Genomic DNA, 25,789 nt, shown 5'->3' with positions numbered 1-25,789 from the left:
TATGTATATGTATATGTATATGTATATGTATATGTATATATACATATACATATATATATATATTAGAAAAGCAAAGACTAGCTTTTTCAAGCAGAAATTTTCTTCCTGCAACACAAACTCCAAAAAGTTCTGGGACACTGTAAAGTCCATGGAGAATAAGAGCACCTCCTCCCCGCTGCACTGAAGATAGGAAACACTGTCACCACTGATAAATCCACTATAATTGAGAATTTCAATAAGCATCTTTCTACGGCTGGCCATGCTTTCCACCTGGCTACCCCTACCCCGGTCAACAGCACTGCACCCCCAACAGGAACTCGCCCAAGCCTTCCCCATTTCTCCTTCTCCCAAATCCAGTCAGCTGATGTTCTGAAAGAGCTGCCTGGACACCGACAAATCAGCCGGGGCTAGACAATCTGGACCCTTTCTAAAATGATCTGCCAAAATTTTTGCCACCCCTATTACTAGCCTGTTCAACCTCTCTTTTGTGTCGTCTGAGATTCCCAAAGATTGGAAAGCAGCTGCGGTCATCCCCCTCTTTAAAGGGGGGGACACTCTTGACCCAAACTGCTACAGACCTATATCTATCCTACCCTGCCTTTCTAAGGTCTTCGAAAGCCAAGTCAACAAACAGATTACCAACCATTTCGAATCCCACCATACCTTCTCCTCTATGCAATCTGGTTTCAGAGCTGGTCATGGGTGCACCTCAGCCTCGCTAAAGGTCCTAAATTATATCTTAACCGCCATCGATAAGAAACAATACTGTGCAGCCGTATTCATTGACCTGGCCAAGGCTTTCGACTCTGTCAATCACCACATCCTCATCTGCAGACTCGACAGCCTTGGTTTCTCAAATGATTGCCTCGCCTGGTTCACCAACTACTTCTCTGATAGAGTTCAGTGTGTCAAATCGGAGGGTCTGTTGTCCGGTCCTCTGGCAGTCTCTATGGGGTGCCACAGGGTTCAATTCTTGGGCCGACTCTCTTCTCTGTATACATCAATGATGTCGCTGCTGGTGAATCTCTGATCCACCTTTACGCAGACGACACCATTCTGTATACTTCTGGCACTTCTTTGGACACTGTGTTAACAACCCTCCAGGCGAGCTTCAATGCCATACAACTCTCCTTCCGTGGCCTCCAATTGCTCTTGAATACAAGTAAAACTAAATGCATGCTCTTCAACTGATCGCTGCCTGCACCTGCCCGCCTGTCCAACATCACTACTCTGGACGGCTCTGACTTAGAATATGTGGACAACTACAAATACCTAAGTGTCTGGTTAGACTGTAAACTCTCCTTCCAGACTCACATCAAACATCTCCATTCCAAAGTTAAATCTAGAATTGGCTTCCTATTTCACAACAAAGCATCCTTTGTTGCTGCCAAACATACCCTTGTAAAACTGACCATCCTACCAATCCTTGACTTCGGCGATGTCATTTACAAAATAGCCTCCAACACTCAACTCAATAAATTGGATGCAGTCTATCACAGTGCCATCCGTTTTGTCACCAAAGCCCCATATACTACCCACCACTGCGACCTGTATGCTCTCGTTGGCTGGCCCTCGCTTCATACTCGTCGCCAAACCCACTGGCTCCAGGTCATCTACAAGACCCTGCTAGGTAAAGTCCCCCCTTATCTCAGCTCACTGGTCACCATAGCAGCACTCACATGTAGCACGCGCTCCAGCAGGTATATCTGGTCACTCCCAAAACCAATTCTTCCTTTGGCCGCCTCTCCTTCCAGTTCTCTGCTGCCAATGACTGGAACGAACTACAAAAATCTCTTTTCCCTCACTAGCTTTAGGCACCAGCTGTCAGAGCAGCTCACAGATTACTGCACCTGTACATAGCCCATCTATAATTTAGCCCAAACAACTACCTCTTTCCCTACTGTATTTATTTATTTATTTATTTTGCTCCTCTGCACCCCATTATTTCTCTCTACTTTGAACATTCTTCCACTGCAAATCAACCATTCCAGTGTTTTACTTGCTATATTGTATTTACTTCGCCACCATTGCCTTTTTTTCCCTTTACCTCATCTCACCTCATTTGCTCACATTGTATATAGACTTATTTTTCTACTGTATTATTGACTGTATGTTTGTTTTACTCCATGTGTAACTCTGTGTTGTTGTATGTGTCAAACTGCTTTGCTTTATCTTGGCCAGGTCGCAGTTGTAAATGAGAACTTGTTCTCAACTTGCCTACCTGGTGAAATAAATCAAAATAAATAAATCTAGCACAAGTTCCTGGCTTCATGCTTGGTAAATGCCGCTAATCCCCCCTAGGACTTGCTGGGGCTTGCTTATGGGTCTAGACCTGTTTCTCTACCTGTGTTAGCTCAGGAGATCGAGATTCACTTGATCCTGATGTCGTCTGTTGCCGTCTCCTTGTAGGTTTTCCTCTAAACATCCTGTGCCTGCTGCCTCACCTCATCCAGCACTTTGACAGCCCCACTCCGTTCTGCAAGGAGACAGCGGATAAGATAGCCAAGGTGTGTGCCGAGGAGAAGTCAGCCACCCTGTCTAACCTGGCCCACATGATGAGCCTGTACAGCACACACAGCTACTCCAGAGACTGCACCAACTGGATCAACGTGGTGTGTCGTTACCTACACGACGCCTTTGCTGAGATCACCTTCAATCTGGTCACATACCTGGCTGAGGTAAGCACTCGCAACATCAGCCTTCATAGAAGTAATGAGGAGAATCAAAGCTGCCAACTTATTTGCATAGTCAGTCCACGGCCTCTGGTTAATTTACAGTAGCTTGTTTTTGTTATTATGACAGGTCAGCAGTGTTAATTACTGATCAGCTGATAAGCATATGTCCAACATCCAACCCATGATGGCAGTTGAGAGCCTATTCCTAAACATTCCCCTCTCATCCTCAGTTGCTGGAGAAGGGCCTACCCAGCATGCAGCAGTCCCTGCTACAGATCATCTACAGCCTGCTGAGTCACATTGACCTGTCTGCTGCGCCCGTTAAACAGTTCAACCTGGAGATCATGAAGATCATCAGCAAATATGTCCAGGTGAGACCTGGTTTCTCTTTTTACAATTCAGCTCAGCACTCTGACGCTCTTAAGGCCTCTCATCGCGAAGAGGATTGAGAGAGAAAATAATAAATGGGAATTGGCCGTTACAGAAATAAAGCTGTCTGACACAGTATGGGTGTCACGTGGCTCATTCATTTCATCAGATGGAGCCTTTGGTGTGAATGTGTGAGGGAGAAACCCAGAATGACAGAATCAGATAGTTTAAGGTGAAAGACAATACATTTCTTAAGGTAGGAAACAACACCTCCACTTTGCTGATCCTCAACATAGAGCCTCCACAAGGGTGCATGCTCAGCCCCCTCCTGTATGCCCTGTTCACCCATGACTGCGTGGCCACGCATGCCTCCAACTCAATCATCAAGTATGCAAACAACACAACAGTCGTAGGCCAGATCACTAACAACAACAAGACAGCCTGCAGGGAAGTGGTGAGGGCCCTGGGAGAGTGATGCAAGGAAATGACCTCTCACTCAACATCAACAAAACAAAGGAGTTGATCGTGGACTTCAGGAAACAGCAGAGGGAGCACACCCCTATCCACATCGACGGGACCGCAGTGGAGAATGTGGAAAGCTTCAAGTTCCTCGGCATACACATCACTGATGATCTGAAATGGTCCACCCACACAGACAGTGTGGTGAAGAAGGCGCAACAGCGTGAAATTTGGCTGATCACCTAAAACCCTCAAACTTTTACAGATGCACAATTGAGAGCATCCTGTTGGGCTGTATCACCGCCTGGTGCGGCAACTGCACTGCCCAAAACCGCAGGGCTCTCCAGAGGGTGGTGCGTTCTGCCCGGGGGCAAACTACCTGCCCTCCAGGACACCTACAGCACCCGATGTCACAGGAAGGCCAAAAATATCATCAAGGACATCAACCACCAATAATTTTGCACGCCCAATTTTTCAGTTTTTGATTTGTTAAAAATGTTTGAAATATCCAATAAATGTTGTTCCACTTCATGATTGTGTCCCACTTGTTGTTGATTCTTCACAAAAAAATACAGTTTTATATCTTTATGTTTGAAGCCTGAAATGTGGCAAAAGGTCGCAAAGTTCAAGGGGGCCGAATACTTTCGCAAGGCACTGTACTTAGACTTGGAATCACTGGCCACTTTAATAATGGAACACTAGTCACTTTAATAATGGAACACTAGTCACTTTAATAATGGAACACTAGTCACTTTAATAATGGAACACTAGTCACTTTAATAATGGAACACTAGTCACTTTAATAATGGAACACTAGTCACTTTAATAATGGAACACTAGTCACTTTAATAATGGAACACTAGTCACTTTAATAATGGAACACTAGTCACTTTAATAATGGAACACTAGTCACTTTAATAATGGAACACTAGTCACTTTAATAATGGAACACTAGTCACTTTAATAATGGAACACTAGTCACTTTAATGTTTTAAATCATGTTTACATACTGCTTTACTCATCTCATATGTATATACTGTATTCTCTTCTGTATTTTAGTCAATGCCACTCTGACATTGCTCATCCTAATATTTATATATTTCTTAATTCCATTCTTTTACTTTTAGATGTGCATGTATTGTTGTGAATTGTTAGATATTACTGCACTGTTAGAGCTAGAAACACAAGCATTTCACTACACCTGCAATCACATCTGCTAAATATGCCTATGTGACCAATAAAATTAGATTTAACCTTCCCTAGAACGGAGGTGTGCTTTTACCCCTTTCTAAAAACATGAAATCCTGTCTTATTGACAATTTAACCAACGTCACCTCTGTGTTTGGATCCTGTGTGTTCCCCAGAGCCCGTACTGGAAAGAGGCCCAGAACATCCTGAAGCTGGTGGTGTCTCGGTCGGCCAGCCTGGTGGTGCCAGACGAGGTGCAGCGCTCCTACAGCACCGAGTCCTCTGGATCCCCAGAGATCGCCTTCACTCGCATCTTCAACAACTCTTCTAAGGAGTTGCCTGGCAAGACGCTGGACTTCCACTTTGACATCTCAGAGGTGAAGTCTTGTCTGCTCAATGTGTTTATAAACTGTAGTGCTTTGTTTTATGTTGTATGAAACTGTATGTGCTGCTAGTTTGGCCAGGTCTCCCTTGTAAAATGTTTTTATTTCAACTAAACCTACATGGTAAAATACATGTTATATACAATTTTTAAAAGCTCTGTCCCGACCTCTGTCCCGACCTCTGTCCCGACCTCTGTCCCGACCTCTGTCCCGACCTCTGTCCCGACCTCTGTCCCGACCTCTGTCCCGACCTCTGTCCCGACCTCTGTCCCGACCTCTGTCCCGACCTCTGTCCCGACCTCTGTCCCGACCTCTGTCCCGACCTCTGTCCCGACCTCTGTCCCGACCTCTGTCCCGACCTCTGTCCCGACCTCTGTCCCGACCTCTGTCCCGACCTCTGTCCCGACCTCTGTCCCGACCTCTGTCCCGACCTCTGTCCTCTTGTCAGCTTTTCGTCCTTTTCCGATTCTTTCTGTTTTTCACTCTTTCCATTTTTCTTTCAGTCACCTTTTACCTTTAGCCCTACTATGTTAAACAAAATTATCACATCTGTACAATCTAGATTAACTGGTGTAACCTTGAACCACCAGACGCCCATCATAGGGCATAAGTACGGGGACCAGCGCACAGCTGCAGGGCGGAATGGGAAGCCGCAGGTCATTGCTGTGACTCGGAGCACTTCCTCCACCTCTTCTGGATCCAACTCCAACGGCCTGGTGCCTGTCAGCTGGAAGAGGCCCCAACTCTCTCAGGTACTTACAGCCAATGGATATGTTACAGTGAGGTTTGACATGTTTACATGTCTTTTTGTTTGTTAATATTTAATTGTGTTGTCTTATTTCAGAGGAGAACCAGAGAGAAGCTCATGAACGTTCTTTCTCTGTGTGGTCCCGAGTCTGGTATTCCCAAGAATCCTTCCGTAAGACACCTGGCATGTCAAACTGTGAGCGAGCATGACTAGTGATTAGTGATCTACTTCAACAGAATATATCCCAGCCATCCCTCCATGTGTTTATTAAACCTATTTATCATAACTGTTATATCTTTCTCTGTGTGTGTTTTAGGTGGTGTTCTCGTCCAACGAGGACCTGGACTCAGGTGACCAGCAGACCAGTCTGATCCCCACGGTGGAGGAGGTGGTGAGGGAGGAGGACCTGCTGGGAGAAGATGCAGGAAGTGAGCAGCAGTTTGGAGTCTTCAAGGACTTTGATTTCCTGGACGTGGAGCTCGAGGATGCTGAGGTGAGGGGTGATTCACTGTACAGTAGGAGCAGCCATCTGTATACACACACACGTTTTAATGTCTTGTAGAGGATAATTTACAATAGTCTGCTATTACACCATTTCATATCATGTTGTTGATTGGTGACAATAAATGGTTTCATTGTGTGTGTGTGTGCTGAAGTACGTCTGAGCTTGTGTCTTAACATCTGTGTGTTTGTACTGGTCTTGGTATGACTTCTTCCATGTTGTCCTGTAACTGTCCCTACTAGTCTTTCTAACCCACTTGTTACCTTTCCTCTTTTCCCGCCACAAGGAGTTCCAGGTACGTTTGGGCCAGAAAGAGCTTTTTAAAGCTGCCATCCTAAGTGCCCTGGTGTCCCTCTGTCAGTCATGTGATTTTTGTCACCCTGTAGAAGCACCTGTTTTGTCAGTCTAGAAACAGACAGCCAATGAAGCATGCCACAAATACTTTTTTGGGTTCATGATCAATATAGTTTGTACATGAAGTGATTAGGTCAAACAGCCTGAAAGAATAGGTGTCATCTCCTCCACTTCCCATTACTGCAGACACAGCTCTTTAGATGTCATGTGTTAGTGGCATACATTGTTGTTTTCTTGTGTTTGGTCTTGTGCTGTTGTGATTCATCCACACTATCTCAAACTTCAGTTAGTTCTACTGGTATCTGACTGCTGTTTCTTTGGGTGTCCTACAGGGGGAGAGCATGGACAACTTCAACTGGGGTGTGCGCCGGCGCTCCCTGGACAGCATGGACAAGGGGGAGGGAGATGGGGACACGCCGTCCCTGCAGGAGTGCCAGTACACCGGGAGCACTCCCAGCCTCAACCTCACCAACCAGGAGGACACGGACGAGTCGTCTGAGGAGGAGGTACTGAGCGCTAGCCAGATTCTCACCCGCTCTGGCCTAGTAAGTTTCACCCAACACAAGGGTGGCCCTGTCCCCCGCCCGCCCCATGCTCCTCACACAGCCCGCTGGCATTGTGTGTGTGTGTGTGTGTCCGTGTCCGCCCGCTCACTGAGCAGCGCTACTGCAGATCTACTACTGTGCCTGGTATGGGCAGGGGCTAGACACTTGCTTCCACTGTTACCGGTCACTATTTCATTTCCTGCCCCCCTTCACCCCCAATCCTAGACCTGCTACCCTCATTTGATTCCTTACCCACATACCCCTTCCCCCATACGTTTGTTTTTTAGGTAAGTAAAGTACAGACCAAAACTATACTACTGAAAATCAGTCCAGTTCAGGTTTCTGATATGTTTAGGTCAGACAACTCATTGACATACACTATAACTGATATGTTTAGGTCAGACAACTCATTCACCTACACTATAACTGATATGTTTAGGTCAGACAACTCATACACTATAACTGATATGTTTAGGTCAGACAACTCATTCACCTACACTATAACTGATATGTTTAGGTCAGACAACTCATACACCTACACTATAACTGATATGTTTAGGTCAGACAACTCATTCACCTACACTATAACTGATATGTTTAGGTCAGACAACTCATTCACCTACACTATAACTGATATGTTTAGGTCAGACAACTCATTCACCTACACTATAACTGATATGTTTAGGTCAGACAACTCATTGACATACACTATAACTGATATGTTTAGGTCAGACAACTCATTGACATACACTATAACTGATATGTTTAGGTCAGACAACTCATTCACCTACACTATAACTGATATGTTTAGGTCAGACAACTCATTCACCTACACTATAACTGATATGTTTAGGTCAGACAACTCATTCACCTACACTATAACTGATATGTTTAGGTCAGTCAGACAACTCATACACTATAACTGAAATGTTTAGGTCAGACAACTCATTCACATACACTATAACTGATATGTTTAGGTCAGACAACTCATTCACCTACACTATAACTGATATGTTTAGGTCAGACAACTCATTCACCTACACTATAACTGATATGTTTAGGTCAGACAACTCATTCACCTACACTATAACTGATATGTTTAGGTCAGACAACTCATTCACCTACACTATAACTGATATGTTTAGGTCAGACAACTCATTCACCTACACTATAACTGATATGTTTAGGTCAGACAACTCATTCACCTACACTATAACTGATATGTTTAGGTCAGACAACTCATACACTATAACTGAAATGTTTAGGTCAGACAACTCATTCACATACACTATAACTGATATGTTTAGGTCAGACAACTCATTCACCTACACTATAACTGATATGTTTAGGTCAGACAACTCATTGACATACACTATAACTGATATGTTTAGGTCAGACAACTCATTGACATACACTATAACTGATATGTTTAGGTCAGACAACTCATTCACCTACACTATAACTGATATGTTTAGGTCAGACAACTCATACACTATAACTGATATGTTTAGGTCAGACAACTCATTCACATACACTATAACTGATATGTTTAGGTCAGACAACTCATTCACCTACACTATAACTGATATGTTTAGGTCAGACAACTCATACACTATAACTGATATGTTTAGGTCAGACAACTCATTCACCTACACTATAACTGATATGTTTAGGTCAGACAACTCATTGACATACACTATAGCTGATATGTTTAGGTCAGACAACTCATACACTATAACTGAAATGTTTAGGTCAGACAACTCATTCACCTACACTATAACTGATATGTTTAGGTCAGACAACTCATTCACCTACACTATAACTGATATGTTTAGGTCAGACAACTCATTCACATACACTATAACTGATATGTTTAGGTCAGACAACTCATTCACCTACACTATAACTGATATGTTTAGGTCAGACAACTCATACACCTACACTATAACTGATATGTTTAGGTCAGACAACTCATTCACCTACACTATAACTGATATGTTTAGGTCAGACAACTCATTCACCTACACTATAACTGATATGTTTAGGTCAGACAACTCATTCACCTACACTATAACTGATATGTTTAGGTCAGACAACTCATTCACCTACACTATAACTGATATGTTTAGGTCAGACAACTCATTCACCTACACTATAACTGATATGTTTAGGTCAGACAACTCATTCACCTACACTATAACTGATATGTTTAGGTCAGACAACTCATTCACCTACACTATAACTGGGAGATTAGCTACATAAAAATGAAACTGAAAGGAGTCCATAGCGTGACCATGTCAGTGAAACGGATTTAGTCGAGTTCCAACTGGCATCAAATTAACAGCATGTTCCTTTGTGAGCATGATCCCAATAACCCAAACCTCTGGCTGCCTTTCTCAAGCTCCTCTTTGCTCTAAATGGCTAGTCAGCCAGTCTTCCCAAGCTGTTATTCTAGAGCTGCTTATGCTCTCTGCTGTGCTCTGTGCGAGTGAGAATGCCTCTAGTGACCCAAAGACTTGAACATGTTTAACGTCAGAGACATGTCTGTATTAACTGTTAAACGATGCTACTATGAGCATGCAGCATATCATTTGCAGACAGAATGATCAAATAACAGAGATATTGTAATAGTGTCTGGAATATAGCATGTTTTTAGAACGTGTTATTCTAAACAGCAGATATCCTGGAGATGCAGAGGACCAGATAATGAGAGATTTCATTAGGGGGTTTCATTTTGTACTCACTATCTACGGTATCAGTCAAAGGTTTGGACACACCTACTCATTCCAGGGTTTTTCTTTATTTTTATTATTTTCTACATTGTAGAATAATAGTGAAGACATCAAAACTATTAAATAACACATATGGAATCATGTAACCAAAAAAGTGTTAAACAAATCAAAATATATTTGAGGTTCTTCAAAGTAGCCAGCCTTTGCCTTGATGAAAGCTTGGTCCAGTCCTGACTGATTCTGTAGTTCTAAATGGAGAATTTGAACCATGTGTTTTATTCTCTCCCTCGCCTCACTCCAGATCAACTGTGACTCTGCTATGGATGATGCCACGTCCAATCATGTGGACTCTCTGCAGCAGTCCCAGGAGTCGTCCAGCAGTGCCCTGTCAGAGGAGACCACGGCCCTGCTGCCCCACCTGAACAGCCCTGCACTGGAGATGGCCTGCTCTGACTCCATCCAGCTGCCTGAGGTGTGACCAATCGGGACAACGAAATTGTGGTGCTCCGGCTCTTTCTAGCTCCTTATTCTCCTCTTTATACCTCTTTTTACCTCTGCTGCGCTCTCTGTCTCGCGCATGTTTCACACAGAGATGGCGGTGGCCTCCTCTCTCTCTCTGCCTGTAGGGAGTGAGCTGTAGCTGGTGTGCAGTAGGGGGCTCTCTCTCTCTGTTCACATCTCCCTCCGTCTCCATCTCTTTCTCTCCACTTGTTGTGCTGCTCTGGGTGTGTGGGCGCTGTGGTGGGCTAGCGTTTGCTCCTCTGATTGGCTGGTTTGTTGTGCTTAAATGTGTGATTGGGGGAGAGATTGTCAATGCTCACCTCGGGCCAGGTGAAACGTCACCTCTCAATTTGGAACCTGAACACTCAACTGAACTCACTGTTAAATTACTGAGCACTGGACACCAGCCTCCTACTCTGCGTGGCAGACCCATGTGTGAGTATGAGCTAGTTAAGTCCGCTCCATTAGAGAGCATTGTGAAGCAACACAGAGACAGACATGCATTAGATTAAACCAGTGAGCACATATAACCAGGTAAACCATACTAACATGCAGTCACTAACAGCTTCAATTATTATCCACCACCATTATCTACCACTACTAACCTGTGTAACCATGGTGAGGATGCACTCTTGCTCAACAAGTCTTTCACACAATGTATAGTTCTGTCTAGGTTTTGTATTGATAGTTTATGCTGCTCATGTTTGTCCCCGGAGACCCCATTTTTGAATTGATTGTCTCATACACAGTGACACAGGACCTACTCCTGGTGATTGTGTGAACGAAACTGAGATGGGGAATGTTCAATGGGGGCTGCTCTGTGAGAAATAACACCCCGTATTTTCCCCAGTAATGTGAATGGAGCTTCCGTATGAGCTCATTCCTGTCCCTCCTTACACCTATCATCTCAATATCAGCCCAAGGACATCTCCCCATCACAGGCCCAGGTCTTAGTGTAATGAGCCCCGGATAAAACCATTAATACTATTACTCATCCCTCCACGACGGCCCAGACGTCCACCCACTCCTAAAAGTGTTCTGTAATATAGCCACCGAGACGTACTGGCAGCCTACCACACTCTCCTTAATGCATGAGACTCTTAAATAGAGGAAAGACAAGTCCTTTCAATTAGATGTTCTAGATCCCCCTGTATCCCCACTCCTCCCTCTGCACTCCCCACTCCTCCCTCTGCACTCCCCACTCCTCCCTCTGCACTCCCCACTCCTCCCTCTGCACTCCCCACTCCTCCCTCTGCACTCCCCACTCCTCCCTCTGCACTCCCCACTCCTCCCTCTGCACTCCCCACTCCTCCCCTGCACTCCCCACTCCTCCCCTGTACTCCCCACTCCTCCCCTGTACTCCCCACTCCTCCCCTGCACTCCCCACTCCTCCCCTGTACTCCCCACTCCTCCCCCTGTAGTCCCCACTCCTCCCCCTGTAGTCCCCACTCCTCCCCCTGTAGTCCCCACTCCTCCCCCTGTAGTCCCCACTCCTCCCCCTGTAGTCCCCACTCCTACCCCTGTAGTCCCCACTCCTACCCCTGTAGTCCCCACTCCTGTATCCCCACTCCTGTATCCCCACTCCTGTATCCCCACTCCTGTATCCCCACTCCTGTATCCCCACTCCTGCACTCCTTCCCCTGCACTCCCCACTCCTTCCCCTGCACTCCACACTCCTTCCCCTGTAGTTCCCACTCCTGCACTCCCCACTCCTGCACTCCCCACTCCTCCCCCTATATCCCCACTCCTGCACTCCCCACTCCTCCCCCTGTAGTCCCCACTCCTCCCCCTGTAGTCCCCACTCCTCCCCCTGTAGTCCCCACTCCTCCCCCTGTAGTCCCCACTCCTCCCCCTGTAGTCCCCACTCCTCCCCCTGTAGTCCCCACTCCTCCCCCTGTAGTCCCCACTCCTGCACTCCCCACTCCTGCACTCCCCACTCCTGCACTCCCCACTCCTGCACTCCCCACTCCTGCACTCCCCACTCCTGCACTCCCCACTCCTGCACTCCCCACTCCTGCACTCCCCACTCCTTCCCCTGTAGTCCCCACTCCTGCACTCCCCACTCCTTCCCCTGCACTCCCCACTCCTTCCCCTGCACTCCACACTCCTTCCCCTGCACTCCACACTCCTTCCCCTGCACTCCACACTCCTTCCCCTGTAGTCCCCACTCCTTCCCCTGCACTCCCCACTCCTGCACTCCCCACTCCTGCACTCCCCACTCCTGCACTCCCACTCCTGCACTCCCCACTCCTCCCCCTGTAGTCCCCACTCCTGCACTCCCCACTCCTGCACTCCCCACTCCTGCACTCCCCACTCCTGCACTCCCCACTCCTGCACTCCCCACTCCTTCCCCTGTAGTCCCCACTCCTGCACTCCCCACTCCTTCCCCTGTAGTCCCCACTCCTTCCCCTGCACTCCTTCCCCTGCACTCCTTCCCCTGCACTCCTTCCCCTGCACTCCTTCCCCTGCACTCCTTCCCCTGCACTCCTTCCCCTGCACTCCTTCCCCTGCACTCCTTCCCCTGCACTCCTTCCCCTGCACTCCTTCCCCTGCACTCCTTCCCCTGCACTCCTTCCCCTGCACTCCCCACTCCTGCACTCCCCACTACTCCCCTGTCCTCCCCCTGTCCTTCCCACTCCTCCCCCTGTCCTTCCCACTCCTCCCCCTGTCCTCCCCACTCCTCTCCCTGTGGACGTGTCTTGCATGAACATTGTTGACTTGTTTCCTGTAATATGACTCACACTGTGGGCTAATGCAGATAACTGCCCTGTCACACAGCACAGCAGTTACTGATGTGGATTTATGTTCCACTGTTACATTTGACAGTGTTCAGTACTACTGTGCTTAGCAGCTGGCTGCTACGTTTCTTACAACTGTAATTTACAATTTAACAAAACCTAGTCAAAACCTTTATATTGACCATAATGATGCATTTTTTTCCCCACAAACTTAACCTTCTCGTTTAGTATTTTTCTTAACTACTCTAGTCATTCATCGTGATCCATAATTCAGTAGCTTGATCCATCCAAATGGCTTGGACTGCGTCAGAGTGCAACACATCTCATCTATCTTGAAGGCCTTTTAGCGCTCAGCCTGTCGTCTGGTCACGTCAGTGTGTTATTACCCTGAGGGTCTCTCTTAATGGCAGGCCAGCTCCATAGATTGATATTGGCCCTTCTGTTTATTGATTTGCCTTTCTCTAGAGACACACAAACTTAAGAGTATGAACTGTGAGGTGAATATCCATCTTTTGAATTATGCTGACCAAGTCTCCCTCTTCTATAGTTAAGAATAGTGTATTCTTTAATGTTATATATTGTGGAAGCCAGTAATGTTTCTACTTCAGGCATAGATAAAGGTTAAGTAGTTATTCCCATAAGGGCTGTTGCTGTGGCAACCGTAAGGTCTCAAGAGATGGAGTGATTTTGTGTGAGTAGTGTTATAGTACAGTGGTTCTCAAACCTCTCCTCGGAGGAGTACATTCATTTAATCTATTCCCGAGCTAGCACACCTGATGTCAACTATATAGCATGGCCTTGAAGAGGTGAATCAGGTGACCTAATTCATGGCTACAACAAAATTGTGAAACACCTGGGTGTCCCTGAGGAGAGGTTTGAGAACCACTATACTATATGTTGAATCTGCTCCTGAACAACTCCTGCTGGCTGTGTTGAGCAGGATGTGGTCAGCATGACGGCGGCAGACGAGCTGAGCAGCAGTGTGAGCACAGACACAGGGTTTGGCAGCAGTGCCCCAGCACTGCCCCCGGACCCCCCTGAGCTGTTTGACCTCACAGACTCTCAGGACCCTCATGACAACCTGGACCCGGCCCCCCCTCGGCTGCCGGCCATAGACACCCCGCCGGGGTCCCTCTGTGAGGATGGGGACTCCCCTACGACCCTGCCCCTGCTGCCCCCCATCCCAGACAGCCCCTGTGGCTCTGTGTGTGAGGAGGACGTGACGCTGGCGCTGAAGGAGCTGGATGAACGCTGTGAGGAGGAGGAGGCCGACTTCTCTGATATGTCCAGGTAAGACTGCTTTACTCTACTATCTTTACTCTCCAATATCAGAGGACCTGTACCAGTGGCCAAAGGTGCAGTGGTTGTGGCCTCTAGTCAGATATCAGTTTGTATGTCTTCAGGTGTATAAATTAGCCATTACGTATTGGCAGGTATAAATTGATCCTGTCTCTAGATTGAAATTCTGGTAACATTTGCATACTTGTTTTCAGTTCATACTTGCATGTGAGCCAACAACTGGAGTAAATATCTCAGGTGCCACCTACTTCCGATGTGCCCTTAAGCAAGGCACGACCCCCTAACCTGCTCCGGGGAATTGCTCTGAGGCTGACCTTGTGGTGCTCCCAACCTGTGTGTGTTGTGGATCTGGGTACTGTGACAGCAAATATTGTATGTACAGTGGGACAAAAAAGTATTTAGTCAGCCTCCAATTCTGCAAGTTCTCCCACTTAAAAAGGTGAGAGGTCTGTAATTTTCATCATAGGTACACTTCAACTATGACAGACAAAATGAGAAGAAAAATCCGGAAAATGACATTGTAGGATTTATTTGCAAATTATGGTGGAAAATAAGTATTTGGTCAATAACAAAAGTGTATCTCAATATTTTGTTATATACCCTTTGTTGGCAATGACAGAGGTCAAACGTTTTCTGTAAGTCTTCACAAGGTTTTCACACACTGTTGCTGGTATTTTGGCACATTCCTCCATGCAGATCTCCTCTAGAGCAGTGATGTTTTGGGGCTGTTGCTGGGCAACACGGACTTTCAACTCCCTCCAAAGACTTTCTATGGGGTTGAGATCTGGAGACTGGCTAGGCCACTCCAGGACCTTGAAATGCTTCTTACGAAGCCGCTCCTTCGTTGCCCGGGCGGTGTGTTTGGGATCATTGTCATGCTGAAAGACCCAGCCACGTTTCATCTTCAATGCCCTTGCTGATGGAAGGAGGTTTTCACTCAAAATCTCACGATACATGGCCCCATTCATTCTTTCCTTTACACGGATCAGTCGTCCTGGTCCCTTTGCAGAAAAACAGCCCCAAAGCATGATGTTTCCACCCCCATGCTTCACAATAGGTATGGATGCAACTCAGCATTCTTTGTCCTCCAAACACGACGAGTTGAGTTTTTACCAAAAAGTTATATTTTGGTTTCATCTGACCATATGACATTCTCCCAATCTTCTTCTGGATCATCCAAATGCTCTCTAGCAAACTTCAGATGGGCCTGGACATGTACTGGCTTAAGCAGGGGGACACGTCTGGCACTGCAGGATTTGAGTCCCTGGTGGCGTAGTGTGTTACTGATGGTAGGCTTTGTTACGTTGGTCCCAGCTCTCTGCAGGTCATTCACTAGGTCCCCCTGTGTGGTTCTGGGATTTTTATTCACCGTTCTTGTGATAATTTTGACCCCACAGGGTGAGATCTTGCGTGGAGCCCCAGATTGAGAGAGATTATCAGTGGGCTTGTATGTCTTCCATTTCCTAATAATTGCTCCCACAGTTGATTTCTTCAAACCAAGCTGCTTACCTATTGCAGATTCAGTCTTCCAAGCCTGGTGCAGGTGTCCTTTGACAGCTCTTTGGTCTTGGCCATAGTGGAGTTTGGAGTGTGACTGTTTGAGGTTGTGGACAGGTGTCTTTTATACTGATAACAAGTTCAAACAGGTGCCATTAATACAAGTAACGAGTGGAGGACAGAGGAGCCTCTTAAAGAAGTTACAGGTCTGTGAGAGCCAGAAATCTTGCTTGTTTGTAGGTGACCAAATACTTATTTTCCACCATAATTTGCAACAAATTCCTTAAGTCCTACAATGTGATTTTTCTGGATTTTTTTTCTCTCATTTTGTCTGTCATAGTTGAAGTGTACCTATGATGAAAATTACAGGCCTCTCTCATATTTTTAAGTGGGAGAACTTGCACAATTGGTGGCTGACTAAATACTTTTTTGCCCCACTGTATGTGCTAAAGACGCTATGTTGGAGTATCTGTGTGTCGGTCGGTGTTGGAGTGTGTGTGTGTGTGTGTCGGTCGGTCGGTTGGTGTTGGAGCTGCTGTAATGGGTGACCTCATCACTGGCTCGACTCCCATTTGGGCTGGGTGGGAGCTGAGGGCATCTCTCTGAAGGTGGGCCAGCTCAGGCTTCTCTTTGCCTTTTTATATACACACTCATCAAGGTGGACAAACTGGTTAGAGGACACTGGTCACAGTACAGCTACAAATCAACTCTATTCAACGAGAGATTTAGAAACCATGCACACACTTCTTGCTTGTTCATTCAGTACACACACGTGCTTAAGTGAATGTTCCCTCTCTCCAAAACCCAGGCAGTATGATATATCGCTAGAGGGAATGGCAGTGCTCCAAATGATCCTCCCCCAGAAAACAAAAAGGCTCTGCTCGTGCATGATGTGCGTGCTAGGCAGAAAGCTTAAATCAGTAGAAGGCTGTACTTAGAGCTTCCTTCGGTGAGGTTGGGGCCTTGCTCTGTGTTGCTGCGTATGTGTGTGTCAGATTCTGGGCTCAGAGCTCTGCTCTGTAGTCATGTTTGGGATGGTACGGTAGGTAGTGCAGTGTTCTAGGCAGGCTGGCAGTGAGATGCAGTGTTACCGTGCTGCAGAGAGAGGGAGGGAGAGAGAAGCGCTAGTTAAGGTGAGGATGAGGACGAAGACTGTATCCTCCACAGCGCTCGGCAGCGCAGGTATCAGATACTTCTACTCTGTCTGCTTCATCAGGCTGTTTGGTCCCACAGGCCTGTGAGTATCAGTGTGTGTGTGTGTGTGTTAAGATGGTCAAGTGCCATGTGTCTGTGATCTGGCTCTGCAGTAGATCTCTGCTGAAACAACACTGCAGCAAAAACATCTGCAGTGAGAGGATGAGAGCGATGTATAGAGAGAGTGATGTTGTTTTGGTTGTAGTCAGAGCTAGGGGATATGTGTGTGTCTGTGTTTTTGTGCGCGCTTGTGCATTCAGAATGAGGTGAATGCTGTGTGTGTTTGTGTCAGTAGTACTGAAACTGACCCTGTGTGCTTTCAGTCAAGATGAGGGTGATCAGGATGGTTTCCCAGAGGTCCAGGCCTCTCCTCCCCCCTCGCCCTTCCTCTCTGCCATCCTGGCAGCTTTCCAGCCTGTTGCCTATGACGACGAGGAGGATGCCTGGCGTGTCCATGTCAACCAGATGTTGTCGGACACGGATGGGTCCTCTGCTGTGTACACCTTCCATGTGTTCTCCCGACTATTTAAGGTGAGAGAGGAGGAGTGGGATATATTTAGTGTATGTTTTCTGTGTTTATGTTTTGTACTGTATATACACTGAGTGTACAAAACGTGAAGAACATCTTTCTATGATGGTCTTACCAGGTGAAAGCTATGATCATTTATTGATTTCACTTGTTAAATCCACTTCAATCCGTGTATATGAAGGGGAGGAGAAATGTTAAAGATTTTTAAGCCTTGAGACAATTGTCGACATGGTGCCATTCAGAAGGTGAATGGGCAAGACAAAAGATTGAAGTGCCTTTGAACAGGGTTTCAGGCTCAACAGTTTCCTGTGTGTATCAACAATGGTCCACCCAATGCATTGGAGTCAAGATGGGCCAGAATCCCCGTGGAATGCTTTCAACACCTTTTAGAGTCCATGCCCTGACAAATTGAGGGCAAATGGGGTGCAAGTCAATATTAGGAAAATGTTCTTAATGTTTTGTACACTCAGTGTATTTGCCGTGTGTGTGTTTGCTCTGTTGATTGTGTTATTGTCTATAGAGCATGCAGAGGAAGTTTGGCGCCATCACCCACTCGTCAGTGCGTTTTCTGGGAGAGAGGCTGCAGCGAATGGGGAACCAGTTCCTCAGCTCCCTAGAGGTCATGACCTCACGCTCCCAGTGCCCCACGGTGCTGCTGGACGCTGAGACGGTGAGTCTTCCCTGCCAACCCAAAGATTACAACTTCCTTAATAATCTAAAGATTATATTGCATCATCTCTCTGGTTTCAAAAGGGAAGGATGACAAAGCTAATTGTAGCATGCTTTTTAGCGATAGCAGTAGTTATATAGTTAGTCGTGCTTGTTATGCATGCAATTGCATGTGTTGCATATTGCATGATGGACAGTATAAGGGTCTCTCTATAAACTATGGTAGCAGTGAGGATTTCCTGCGGTGGACAACCTATTAATAACAGCTGTTGAAATGGCATTGATGATAATCTGCCAGTTTTTCTGCCGTTTATCTACGTGTACAGTATACGTTAAATGTTTAACCCCTTCTCATGGTTCGTGTCTTGACTACTGTATAAAATAAATAATTTGACTACTGAGTTATATTGTATGCTCAACATTTTTTTTGAATATTATTTATACTTATACAATTTCTTAGCGAAAGATTTTGTTTAACAAGTAATAAATAAAAACATCTCAAAGTTGGCAGTAAATATTATTGGATCCCCTGTTTTCAGCACCTTCCCCTTGCGAGGAGAACGGCACTAACCATGTTTCCATCCACAGTTAAGTAATACCGTTAAAAACAAATTATAATCACAACTAGGGTGGCACATTTTGGGGAATATTCAGAGGTGGAAACATTCTATGGGAATTAACGGAAATATATGCTAATTAAATGAATACCATTTTAAATGTAGATGTTTTATGCATTGGATATATTTACCATATCATATGGAGACAGAAACATAAACCTTTTACCTTATCATAAGTAGACATGATTACAAATGATTAAATCCTTCCAATAGAAATGTTAAAAAACGATTTAGTTATGAATTGAACTTTAATTAAATGAGTTGACTCTTCACTTGGGATGATTTCACTGGACAACAAAAGAAGAGGAATATTGGATGATCCCCAATGATCCATCGCATCTCCCAAAAACATTTTCAACATACTTCTGTAAAATGACAGTCTAGAAACTAAAGCTTTGGTTGTCTTCCTCTTAGGCTTCCATGTCTTCTCCCTGGACCTTCTCAATGTCCACCTCTTGATCATCAGACTCTGAGGTCTCATCTTCACTGTCACTTTCCAACCTTGTTGAGGATGGCTCGTTGTCAGGCTCAAAAAGCCCAAAATTTGCCTGGATGGCCACCAATTTTTCTACCCTTGTATTGATCAGCCTGTTGCATGCTTTGGTGTGTGTGTTCAAAAACAAGGACTAATTACGCTCTGAGGCGGCTGATGTTGGTGTGATTTGGAGGATGAGGGAGGCAACGGGGGAAAGAGCCTCAGATCCACAAAGTCCCTTCCACCAGGTGGCTGATGAGATATGTTGGCACGACTGCCATATTGCATCTCCATCCCAAAGCCCTTGCATGGAAGTGTACTTCGCCAAACTGCCAAGAACCTTGCCCTTATCCAGGCCAAGGTGGTGAGACACGGTGGTGATGACACCATAGGCCTTGTTGATCTCTGTGGGCAGGGCAGTACGGATTTCTTCTCTTACATCTGCAAGCAGATTCTGAACATCAGACAGGATGGCATTGTCTCCCTCAATCCGTGCAATGGCTAATGCTAAAGGTTTCAGACTGCTTACCACTCTCTCCCAAAATACATCATCCAGGAAGATCCTCTTGATGGGGCTGTCTATATCGGCAGACTGTGATATGGCCATTTCTTGGTGAGACTCCTTCCACTCCAGGAGACTGTCAAACATGATGGCAACATTGCCCCAACGGGTGTTGCTGGGCAGCTTCAATGTGGTGCTCTTATTCTTCTCACTTTTCTTGGGGAAGTAGATTGCTGCTATAACTTCATGACCCTTCACATACCTAACCATTTCCTTGGCTCTCTTGTAGAGTATATCCATTGTTTTCAGTGCCACAATGTCCTTGAGGAGCAGATTCAATGCATGAGCAGCGCAACCAATGGGTGTGATGTGAGCGTAGGACTCCTCCACTTTAGACCAAGCAGCCTTCATGTTTGCAGCATTGTCTGTCACCAGTGCAAATACCTTCTGTTGTTCAGCTCATCTGCAATGTGGAGACCGGTGTGTCTGTTGTGGAGATGTAGTTCATTATTCCTTGCCTACGAACATTCAACCACCCATCAGAGATGATTGCAATACAGTCTGCCTTCTCTATGATTTGCTTGAACTTCACTTGAACTCTGCATCCAGCAAATTAGTTGATAAAGTCTGGTTGGAGGGGTGTATGCTGGGTTAAGAACATTCTGAAATCTCTTCCAATGCACATTGCCTGTGAGCATCAGAGGTGAACCAGTTGCATACACCGCTCGAAAAAGACATGCATCAGCATTTCTTGGACTACGTTCCTCCATTGAGTCAAAAAAACCTTCTGATTCCAGGAGGACCATGAGATGTTGCTATCGATAAGGTGTCCGATTCATCATTTTCACCTCGACTAGAAGTAGAGGGACTTTTGCCAGAGGCTGCTTGTTGTGAGCGCTGAGGGAACTTTATGCACTTGGCGAGATGATTCTGCGTCTTTGTTGTATTCTTCACATACGATTTGACACAGTATTTGCAAATGTACACAGCTTTTTGTTCTGCATTAGCTGCAGTGAAATGTCTCTGCAAATCAGATAGTGCCTGTGGCATTTTCCTATAAAGATGAGAAAAAAATGAGTAAAAAAAAAACTAATACAATTCCATGTACAGGTAAATAGTTAAGCAGTTAGATTAAACAACTAATTTGTAAGATAAATGTTTTAAAATGAAACATATGGAAACAGGTGAATTAACACTCCTCAGTTATCAGGCTCAATCAAGCTAAAACCCACATGGTAGCAAAAACTAAGTAGCAGAAATTGTTAACAAATTAGAAATGATTTAAACACTTTGCTGTTGGCTACTATTTACTATTTAACAAAAAAGCATATGTCATATAAAATATATTCACCCCACCCAGTACTGTAATCAAAACATATCAGAAAGCATGTAGTCCTTGGCTCAGACAGTGTAATTGTGTGGGCTCAATAACATCTCATTAGTGTGCAAGATCTTGAGAATCAGCTGTACATGTGATGGAAGAATGCACTGTGCATGCAGAGGGTTGCAATTCCATTGAATTGGGGATAGTTTAACCAAAATATGCCACAAGACCTAGAATTGCGTATCCCACAAAAAAGATTCAAGCAAACTTTTTGTAATAAATTTAAGCAAAATTGCCCAAATTCTAGGGCTCAACTTCCCATGGAAAAGTTCTGGGAAAATTCTGGAAATTTACCTGAAAGTTTCTGATCCTTTGCAACCCTAATCACAACATGATTGAAACATTAAGTTTCTGTAACATTTTATAAATGCTGACAGAATTTGTTCTTTCGACATTGTGATATTTTTTGGGGTCAAATTAATTATGTGAGAAATGGTGATGGAACGCCATTATGCGCAAATATTGATATAATAACCATCATATCGAAGTACATTTATTACGCGATGATATGCTGTGCGGTCCTCCCACTACGACTCGAGAAACCATGTAGTTTATCAGGCTATAGTTGAAATAACTTATAATGAACTTCACAGGGTGGTGAAAGTGCACAGTGATGAGCTTGATGCTCCTTTCCAATAAATATTAAGGGTCTTATTCTGATGACTTGATCAATGCTTGACTGCTGTTTGACAAAAAGAATTGTAACAAAACTGTCGGTAGAGTTGAAAATGGATGGAAACTCATTGAACTTTAGACTTTTATTCGGTACATCAAAACTTAAGCGAGTTTGGTGGAAAGAACACTGGTGGGTAAATGTGCATATTTTCTTTAAGCACTTTTTTATATTGGCATGAAAATCAGTCTGCAATTGGATGGAAACCTAGCTATTGAACCTTTTTCTTAAATGCTTTAGAAGATTGGAGAACACATTGGAAGGGATCTTGGACCATTCTTTCATGTAGAATCTTTCCAGATCCTTAAGATCCTTCTGTGCTTATGGACTGTATTTTTCCATTTAACCAGAGATTGAGAAGAACATTGCTAAAAGTTGGTTTTGTGGTCAATTAAAGGTGCAAATGCAGAAATCGCTCCATTTCCTGGTTACTAAAATTGTAATAGTTCGCCTAATTTCAGTTTGTGACAAAACGAGCAAGTATAGTGTAGAGAGAATCATTGTACTACTGTGAAATACATTTTCAATAACCAAAAATATTGTATTTTCAGCTGATGTACAAAACCGAAAATAAAAGACACAAACGCATAGAATTAACACACATAGAACAGATCTACCGCTTCTTCTTACACTTGTGAAAAATGACATTGTGTGCGCTACATCAGACTGATTTTTCTACGCAACAGATCAGTTTGGTGGAGGCACCACTGGAGTGAAAATGCACATTTTCTTTATGCAGAATTTAGAATATTCGCATGAAAATCTGACACCAATTGGATAGAAACCTAGCTACTGTAATAAAAAAAGTTTGGTCCAACTTGGAAGTTAGGTACTATATTTATTGAATGTGTGTTGTCGGGTCTGTTTGTGTCATAGTTGGTCTCATGTGGACTGCTGGAGACTCTGAAGTTTAGTGTGCTGGAGTTGCAGGAACACCTGGACACCTACAACGGCAAGAGGGAGGCGGCCGAGGAGGTGAGCTCTCCATCTCATCCTCATTTACAGCTACACAGTACATACTCTCATCCCTAGCTACAGTACACTCTTACCAACTGTTTCCTGAACCCCTAGATCACACAATCCCACATCCTTATTCCATCCAATTATGGCTAATGATCATACCACATATCTGTACTCAGACCATCCCTGCACCAGACCACTGGTTGTACTTCAATGGCCTCTCATTCCTAGCGAGGAAGGCTCAATGAGGCTCTAGATTACACATCATTTCCCCTCCAGATCAGGGAGGAAGAGGCTGAGAGAACACAATAGTGACAATGAACTGAGTCATAAGGAGGTAAATGGGTTGTGTGTCTCATCGTCGGGTCAGCCATTGTATCACAGGGAGGAGTGGATTTAGCGTCCACATTGCTAGCGACATCCCCTGCTGACGGGCTAAAAATATTCCCTTGCGCTCCTAAATCAGCTAGAGGGACGGCGGGCGGGGGGGAGGGTAAAGAGGACAGATGTGATTGCGAGAGAGAGAGGGATGCAGAGAGGGCTTGGGGATGCTGGGGTGCTAATTGAATGAGACTGGTGCGGTCCCTTGAGGATTGATCTCCGCCCCGCTGCACTAGAACAGACCCTCTTTAATTCGCTAAGTACAGCGCTCTTATTAAATCTACCCCCCCAACCCCTACACGCACACACACACACACACACACACACACACACACACACACACACACACACACACACACACACACACACACACACACACACACACACACAGTTCAAAGAAAAGTAGACTGGCATAGTCTGGTATCAATCTCATGACGTATTCACACACTCCCTTCCTCCCTTATCCGATGCCCACAGTGGCTGGAGAACTGCAGGAAGACGTTTGGCAACAAAGATTGCAACCAACGACCCAACACTCAGGCACAGGTATGACTAACCCACACACATCTGAACACAGCATTGCTACATGTGTAGAAAAATGTGACTACAAAGTCTGTTTTTGTTTTCATGTGTGCCTTTTCTAATGCAATCAAACACTTGATAAGCATGGGAATGTGCCTATTGAAACATTTTATTTGAGAAAATAGATTTATATCCCCTCATCCTCAACAAAATGTTTTAATTTTCTACAAGCTCATTGACATAATTAGAGCCTCAAAGGAGACAGTCTCTTACACATCCTTTGGCGACTGAACCCTGGTCTGTCCACGGGTCCTAAAGCCAATATTACTTCAGCTCATCATAGTAGATGTACATTTTGTTACGTTACAGCCTTATTCTAAAATCTATTTAAAAAATGTTCCCTCATCAATCTACACACAATAACCCTAAGTGATTAAGCTAAAACAGGTTTTTAGAAATGTTTTTATTTTTTTAAATCAAACAGAAATACATTATTTACATAAGTATTCAGACTCTTTGCTATGAGACTTGAAATTTAGCTCCGGTGCATCCTGTTTCCATTGATCATCCTTGAGATGTTTCTACAACTTGATGGGAGTCCACCTGTGGTAAATTCAATTGATTAGACATGATTTGGAAAGGCACACACTTGTCAGTAAAAGGCACATGACAGCTCGCTTGGAGTTTGCCAAAAAGCACCTAAAGAAACCAGATTCTCTGGCCTGATTAAACCAAGATTGAAATCTTTGGCCTGAATGCCAAGCGTCACGTCTGGAGGAAACCTGGCACCATACCTATGGTGAAGCATGGTGGTGGCAGCATCATGCTGTGGGGATGTTTTTCAGTGACAGGGACTGGGAGACTAGTCAGGATTGAGGGAAAGATGAATGGAGCAAAGTACAGAGATCCTTGGAAACGTGCTCCAGAGCACTCAGGACCTCAGACTGGGGCAAAGGTTCACCTTCGAACAGGACAACGCCCCAAAGCACACAGCGAAGATGACACAGGAGTGGCTTCAGAACAAGTCTTTGAATGTCCTTGAGTGGCCCAGCAAGAGCCCGGACTTGAACCCGATCAAACATCTCTGAAGAGACCTGAAAATAGCTGTGCAGCAACGCTCCCCATCCAACCTGACAGAGCTTGAGAGGATCTGCAGAGAAGAATGGGAGAAAATCCCCAAATACAGGTGTGCCAAGCTTGTAGTGTCATACCCAAAAAGACTCTATAATTGCTGCAACAAAGTACTGTGTAAAGGGTCTGAATACTTATGGAAATGTCATATTTATTTGCTAAAATATTGTCTTAGTTTTTGCTTTGTCATTATGGGTTATTGTTTGTAGATTGAGGGGGGGGGGGGGGGGGGTAAAACAATTTAATCGATTTTAGAATATTTCTGAATACTTTCCGAATGCACTGTAGCTGATCTGAGGTCAGCCGGGTGCCTCAACTGCGTGGTCTCCCCCTGTCCCCTGAGATTGTTTAGTATTCTGACCACACTGCTGGAGGTTATAGATTTCTGCTTGCTCCCCTCCCTCTCCCCCTTTCTTTCAGGTCAGAGGACATACTTGGCTGTGAAAGAGGAGCTATTCCAGACTAAAGCTCTGTTGTACTGTGACAAGCAGAGGAGCACATACTCATTCACCGTTCTCTTCTACATCACCCCCTCCCACTTCTTCCCATTCTCTTCTCTTCAGATTCTCTGTCCCCCTTCTCTCACTCTGTCTACATCCTTTGTTTTCTGTCTCTGTATTTCTACACTGCTTTGAAAACGCTGACCAGCTGAGCTGTGTTCTCTAAGAACCATTGTTGGGACTGAGCCCCCCTTCCCTGAGAACAGGTGTTAGGATGGAGTGGTTGTTAGTTGCGATGTGAAAGCTCACTAATTTTTGATCT

General features: G+C 45.0%; 1 protein-coding gene across 38 annotated transcripts in view; it reads left to right on the top strand.

The window, feature by feature from the left end:
• The window catches only part of fryl (FRY like transcription coactivator), a 114,043-nt gene that overhangs the window by 83,251 nt on the left and 5,003 nt on the right, over positions 1-25,789 (top strand). For 24 of the 38 annotated variants that reach the window (XM_090235931.1, XM_090235923.1, XM_090235949.1 and 21 more), the window contains 13 exons: positions 2,410-2,678; positions 2,906-3,046; positions 4,868-5,068; positions 5,665-5,826; positions 5,919-6,017; positions 6,139-6,315; positions 7,011-7,223; positions 10,257-10,427; positions 14,135-14,484; positions 17,508-17,715; positions 18,234-18,383; positions 22,910-23,008; positions 23,852-23,920. In XM_090235931.1, the coding sequence (XP_090092057.1) occupies positions 2,410-2,678; positions 2,906-3,046; positions 4,868-5,068; positions 5,665-5,826; positions 5,919-6,017; positions 6,139-6,315; positions 7,011-7,223; positions 10,257-10,427; positions 14,135-14,484; positions 17,508-17,715; positions 18,234-18,383; positions 22,910-23,008; positions 23,852-23,920 (2,309 nt within the window). Of the gene's footprint in view, positions 1-2,409; positions 2,679-2,905; positions 3,047-4,867; positions 5,069-5,664; positions 5,827-5,918; positions 6,018-6,138; positions 6,316-7,010; positions 7,224-10,256; positions 10,892-14,134; positions 14,485-17,507; positions 17,716-18,233; positions 18,384-22,909; positions 23,009-23,851; positions 23,921-25,789 lie in introns of all 38 variants that reach the window. The other 14 variants (XM_090235933.1, XM_090235926.1, XM_090235924.1 and 11 more) reach the window with 7 other exon arrangements.

This window comes from Oncorhynchus mykiss, chromosome 5, assembly GCF_057628025.1.
Source record: "Oncorhynchus mykiss isolate SJ-2025 chromosome 5, ASM5762802v1, whole genome shotgun sequence".
Taxonomy (NCBI): domain Eukaryota; kingdom Metazoa; phylum Chordata; class Actinopteri; order Salmoniformes; family Salmonidae; genus Oncorhynchus; species Oncorhynchus mykiss.
The sequence above is the reverse complement of the archived record's forward strand: the minus strand, read 5'-3'. Positions and strand labels throughout refer to the sequence as shown.